This window comes from Triticum aestivum, chromosome 3D (genome assembly GCF_018294505.1).
Source record: "Triticum aestivum cultivar Chinese Spring chromosome 3D, IWGSC CS RefSeq v2.1, whole genome shotgun sequence".
NCBI classification, from domain to species: domain Eukaryota; kingdom Viridiplantae; phylum Streptophyta; class Magnoliopsida; order Poales; family Poaceae; genus Triticum; species Triticum aestivum.
Genome location: NC_057802.1, coordinates 510,945,374 through 510,951,524, shown reverse-complemented (window position 1 = coordinate 510,951,524; position 6,151 = coordinate 510,945,374). Strand labels below are relative to the sequence as shown.

The 6,151-nt window shown below is 48.6% G+C and overlaps 1 protein-coding gene across 1 annotated transcript; it reads left to right on the top strand.

Moving 5' to 3' along the window:
- Positions 1 to 4,569: 4,569 nt before the first annotated feature.
- Positions 4,570 to 6,151, top strand: LOC123075132 (probably inactive leucine-rich repeat receptor-like protein kinase At5g48380). The gene is made up of 2 exons (XM_044497805.1): positions 4,570 to 4,785; positions 4,965 to 6,151. The coding sequence occupies exon 2, from the start codon at positions 5,002 to 5,004 to the stop codon at positions 5,785 to 5,787; it is 786 nt and encodes a 261-aa protein (XP_044353740.1). The 5' UTR covers positions 4,570 to 4,785; positions 4,965 to 5,001; the 3' UTR covers positions 5,788 to 6,151.

Sequence of the window (6,151 nt, the reverse complement as noted above, 5' to 3'; positions counted from 1 at the left end):
CTACAGGTGTCTCCAAAGGTACTTGTTGGGTTGGCGTATTTCGAGATTAGGATTTGTCACTCCGATTGTCGGAGAGGTATCTCTGGGCCCACTCGGTAATGCACATCACTATAAGCCTTGCAAGCATTTTGACTACTGAGTTAGTTGCGGGATGATGTATTACGGAACGAGTAAAGAGACTTGCCGGTAACGAGATTGAACTAGGTATCGAGATACCGACGATCAAATCTCGGGCAAGTAACATACCGATGACAAAGGGAACAACGTATGTTGTTATGCGGTCTGACCAATAAAGATCTTCGTAGAATATGTGGGAGCCAATATGGGCATCCAGGTCCCGCTATTTGTTATTGACCGGAGAGGTGTCTCGGTCATGTCTACATAGTTCTCGAACCCGTAGGGTCCACACGCTTAACGTTACGATGACAGTTTTATTGAGTTTTGATGTACCGAAGGAGTTCGGAGTCCCGGATGAGGTCGGGGATATGACGAGGAGTCTCGAAATGGTCGAGACGTAAAAATCGATATATTGGACGACTATATTCGAACTTCGGAAAGGTTCCGAGTGATTCGGGTATTTTTCGGAGTACCGGAGAGTTACGGGAATTCGTATTGGGCCTTAATGGGCCATACGGGAAAGGAGAGAAAGGCCTCAAAAGGTGGCCGCACCCCTCCCCATGGTCTGGTCCGAATTGGACTAGGGAAGGGGGGCGCACCCTTCCTTCTTTCTCCTTCCCCCTTCCCTTCTCCTACTCCCACAAGGAAAGGAGGAGTCCTACTCCCGGTGGGAGTAGGACTCCCCCCTATGGCGCGCCTCTCCCCTTGGCCGGCTGCCTCCCCCTTACTCCTTTATATACGGGGGCAGGGGGCACCCCAGAGACACAACAATTGATCCTTGAGATCTCTTAGCCGTGTGCGGTGCCCCCTCCACCATATTACACCTCGATAATACCGTTGCGGAGCTTAGGCGAAGCCCTGCGTCGGTGGAACATCATCATCGTCACCACGCCATCGTGCTGACGAAACTCTCCCTCAACACTCGGCTTTATCGGAGTTCGAGGGACGTCATCGAGCTGAACGTGTGTAGAACTCGGAGGTGCCGTACGTTCGGTACTTGATCGGTCAGATCGTGAAGACGTACGACTACATCAACCGCGTTGTGATAACGCTTCCGCTGTCGGTCTACGAGGGTACGTGGACAACACTCTCCCCTCTCGTTGCTATGCATCACCATGATCTTGCGTGTGCGTAGGAAATTTTCTTGAAATTACTACGTTCCCCAACAAAATACCCCAAAAATCCCAGAACCCTAGGGGAGTGGACGAAATATTCATCCAGTCGCCGCAGAGTCCAGAACCACCAGATCAAATCGATGATGTGTGAGTAGTTCTTTGTAGACCTTTGGGTCCGTATTTAGTAGCTAGATGGCTTCATATCTCTCTCGTAATTCTCAATACAATGGTCTCTTGGAGATCCATATGATGTAACTCTTTTGCGGTGTGTTTTGGGATCCGATGAACTTCGAGTTTATGATCATATCTAGCTTTTTATATCCATGAAAGTATTTGAGTTTCTTTGAACTCTTTTATGCATGATTGCTTATAGCCTCGTATTTCTTCTCCGATATTTGGGTTTTGTTTGGCCAACTTGATCTATTTATCTTGCAATGGGAAGAGGTGCTTTGTAGTGGGTTCGATCTTACGGTGCTTGATCCCAGTGACAGAAGGGGGACCGGCATGTATGTATCGTTGCTACTAAGGATAAAACGATGGGGGTCTATCTCTACATAGATAGATCTTGTCTACATCATGTCATCGTTCTTATTGCATTACTCCGTTTCTTCATGAACTTAATACACTAGATGCATGTTGGATAGAGGTCGATGTGCGGAGTAATAGTAGTAGATGCAGGCAGGAGTCGGTCTACTAATCTTGGACGTGATGCCTATATAATGATCATTGCCTGGATATCGTCATAATTATTTGAAGTTCTATCAATTGCCTAATAGTAATTTGTTCACCCACTGCTTTGTTATTTTTCTCGAGAGAAGCCACTAGTGAAACCTACGGCCCCGGGGTCTTCTTTCTCATATTATTTGCCTTTGCTTTTATTTTCAGATCTATTAATCTAAAAACCCAAAAATACCTTGCTGTAATTTATTGTATTTGGCGTTCGATCTATCAATATTTATAACCTTTTTCCCGTCACGCACCAATTTCTGGCACCGTTACCCGAAAGGGATTGACAACCCCTTTAACACATCGTGTAGCGAGGATTAATTTGTTATCTGTGTGCAGGGGCTGTTTACGTTGTGTTGCTTGGTTCTTCTACTGGTTCGATAACCTTGGTTTCATATCTGAGGGAAATACCTACCGCCGCTGTGCTGCATCATCCCTTCCTCTTTGAGGAAATACTGACGTAGCTTCAAGCGACATCATGATCCTCTCTTGCTCCCGCATAATCATTGGAGCATAAGAAATGACGGGTCTCTCACCACGACGAACAGCTCTCCTGTGCATGAACATGACCCATGCCTAAATCACAGCAATCAGTGCTGCCGCCTAAACTTCCAGCCTCATCCTCGTCCATAACCTAGTCGACATCGAGGGTCCGTTAAGCATGGGGAAATCGATCCTACCAACAGACCTAACATACGGGAGAGGGGGTGTTTCTTACTGGCACCGGAGACGAGGACGGCGAAGGGGGTGGCATGGCTGAGGCAAGGACGACCCGACAGTGTTCAACAGGAAGGGGGGCACTAGCTCCTATAGCCGGATAGTGATGTTGCCTCGTCTGCCGCCACCGCCGCCGCTTGTGCAGATCTGAGTCGCCGCCGCCGCCGGTGGTGAGGCTAGAGGAAGTGGTTGTCCTAGAGGTAGTGGTGACCGAGTAATTGGAGGGTGAGGCTAGATTTAGTGTTGTGCCGCCGCGTCCGATTTCCATCTCCCGCCACCCCCTCGTTTTCGGGTTGCTCCCTCGCGTGCGAGCTTGCGCCACACTGAGCCTGGCTTGCTAGAAACTGCCGATTCAAGTATTTTCAGCGAGCAGGCTCCGGGCTGCTTTAAACTTCGTGCCCATGTGAGCCAGACCACCCCGTATGCAACCAAAACACAATTCGTGGCCCAACTCGGCTTGGTTGGCCCTAATGCAGGCAACCAAACACGCCTAAAGTGATGCCGGGATGCATGGCTACACAAAGTTGGTCGTCTGGCTGTTGGTCCTAAGCAGCTCGTCAGCGTACTTTGGCCATGGAAGGACCTCAAACAATCATTGATAATGATATTCTAGGGAAAAAATTCCGGTGTAATGTCGGTTCACCAGAATGGAATGTTGGCACCCTGATGAGAACAGGGTTCTCAGTTCGCGCCTCGGCAGCCTAGGACTCGAAGGTCCATTCCCTTGAGGCCTCGAGCTTTGCACCTCCATCACCGCCTTGGACCTGTCAGGCAACAACTTTTCAAGGGCGCTCTCGGAACACATCTATGAGTAGAGGCCCTATGTGAGCTTTCTGGACATCTCAAATAACGGCTTCTCAAGTGGAATCCCCGCAAGCATCGTGAACATGACCTATCTCAATGTCCTCGCTCTTCAACACAACCAGTTCGCCGACCGAATTCCGGTGATCAACCTTTCACGGCCCATTCTTTCGACACCGCCGAGAACTCTGTTGTCGTGTCCTGTTCCGGACTCTTTGCAACGCTTCTCGGCTGCCAACTTCATGGACTCTTTGCAACTCTTTGTGGGTGATGACGTGTACCACATGCATATGCAGTGCGATTGTTCAGAGATCTGCGTAATAAAATAATATCCGCATTGGGTTTTCAATTTGAAGCATGAGTGGCTGATTGGGCACTAATCAATGCTTAACGCCGGAAATCCCTTTTGGAGCTCGGCCTCCAAATTCAAAACTCAAATTTCATCAAAATTCATATTTTTACATTTCAAAAAATCCTGAAAAACACACAGAGATATACATGAAGGCATAACACACATGTGTGTAAATTTTCAGAGCAAAATACGTTGAAATGAGGGTTGTGAAGAAAAAACAAATATGGGGTTGTTTAACATGATACTATTCATCCTTCCGGGCCATGAATTTGTCTTTTTTTTACAAGTCGCAACTCAAGATATTTCATGATGAATTTTTACACACATGTGGGTTACATCCTTACATACAAGCATATTTTTTCAGAATTTTTTGAACCATTAAAATCTGAATTTGAATTTTTCAAAAATAAAGACCTCCGTGAAGCTCGGCCTCCAAAACGCCTCTCTACTCCCTTCGTTTCATAGTTCTTGTTTGATCTAGCTAAAATCACGACGAGAGTTATGGAACAGATGAAGTAGTTGAGAAGCGGGCCCATGCGCCTTGTCGGAATGTCACCAATGGGCAGTAGCATTCTCGCGTTATCATAGTAGTTGCTGCTCAGTCGTTGACTTCTTTTTTCAAATAACACATCGTTGACATTTTCCTAATGCAAGACACGGTTGCTTAAAACTTGCTCTTTCCAATATTAATATTATCTGATAAAAGCTCTCCTTCCCATTTCCCCGATGCTGCGTGTCCATGTCTAATGGCTAGGTGATTAACCATCTCGTGCTGACATTCGACCTTGTTGGTTCTTGCCCAACTTCCGCTGCCTTGTTGCAATGTGCCAACGGCGACAAGAATTGAGGAATTAGCACAAGCAAAGCGGTGCTCCGGTGCCGGGATTCTCTCTTTTCTACGAGCTCTGATCGTTCAGTCATTCCGGGCGGAGGTTTCTTCTTTGGCTGAATCAATCGGTGAGTGTTCACCTCATCTTGTCTAAAAAGTACTAATGCATGGAACTGACGCATGCATTACAATTCGCATCTTCGGAGGCTGCTTTGTGATGTCTCTGAGCACATTACTTCTTCAGCTGATCTGATTTCAAGTATAGTGTTAGTGTTAAATGTTCTTACACAAGCTTTGATTTGATCAGGCGATGCTTGGATAATTTCGTTCCCTCCACGATCGCGATGGCCGATGATACCAAGTTCCTCCTGTGGCTGCTGCTCCTGAGCAGCTCATCGTTGTGCCACGGTTCTGAGCTTGACATCCAGTGCCTGAAGTCCGTACAAAAATCAGTGGCCGACCCAAACGGCATCCTCAAATCCTCTTGGAAATTCAACAAGAACGGCCGCAGCGGCTACATATGCGGATTCACCGGCGTGGAATGCTGGAGCCACGACGATAACAGGGTGCTCACTCTGCGCCTGCCCAACTTGGGACTCCAAGGGCCGTTCCCCCAAGGCCTCCATGACTGCACGAGCATGATCGCGCTGGACCTCTCAGGCAACGGTTTCTCAGGGCCGATCCCTTCGCGCATCGCACACGATGCGCCGCACCTGTCGTACCTGGACCTCTCGAACAACAGCTTCTCCGGCGAGATCCCGGACGGCATCGCCAACATGGTGTATCTCAACGTGCTCAACCTCGAGTACAGCCGGCTCGACGGCCAGATTCCGGAGCGGTTCAACGCGCTTGGCCGGTTAACGACGTTCAGCGTCGCGGACAACCTGTTATCGGGGCCTGTTCCTTCTTTGCTGCGGAAGTTTCCGGCCTCGCACTTTGCTGGTAACCGTGGGCTCTGCGGTGCGCCGTTGGACGGGTGCCCTGGCAAGAGATGGGGATTGATCACGATCAACGACCAGTCTACTGTCGGAGCGGCTGTCGGGTTCGTCGTGGGGTTCGTGGCGGCTTTCTACTTCCCGCACTGGTTCGGCTTCTCCGGGAGGCCCCGTGCTTGCAGCCTCCGCGTATGATCTTGCCACCTGTTCTGGAACTTTGTCTGACATTAGCGGCAACTCCAACAGCTATTCTATTTATTTTGTCTACCGTTTGAACAGTTATCTTTCACCCGATGCGCAGTATACAAGTCAACTTGGCATGTGCCGCGTGCTGTTGCTTGCAATGGGAAATGCATATTTCAACTCTTGTGCAATGGCGTGAGTTGTGATCATAATCTAACCGAAGCAGCAGAAAAAAAATCAAATGTTAGCTTTTGATGTACGTACTGATGCGCGCCCACTACCCGAAATCAAGGTCAAGCAAACCAGCTGAGACGGCAAAGCTGCGCACGCGATCGATTGCTTCCGGTTCTGGGCACTGCTTGACTCATTTCTTTCT

Excerpts from the sequence above, each read along its gene's own strand:
- LOC123075132 (XM_044497805.1), top strand. The coding sequence starts at position 5,002 with ATGGCCGATGATACCAAGTTCCTCCTGTGGCTGCTGCTCCTGAGCAGC.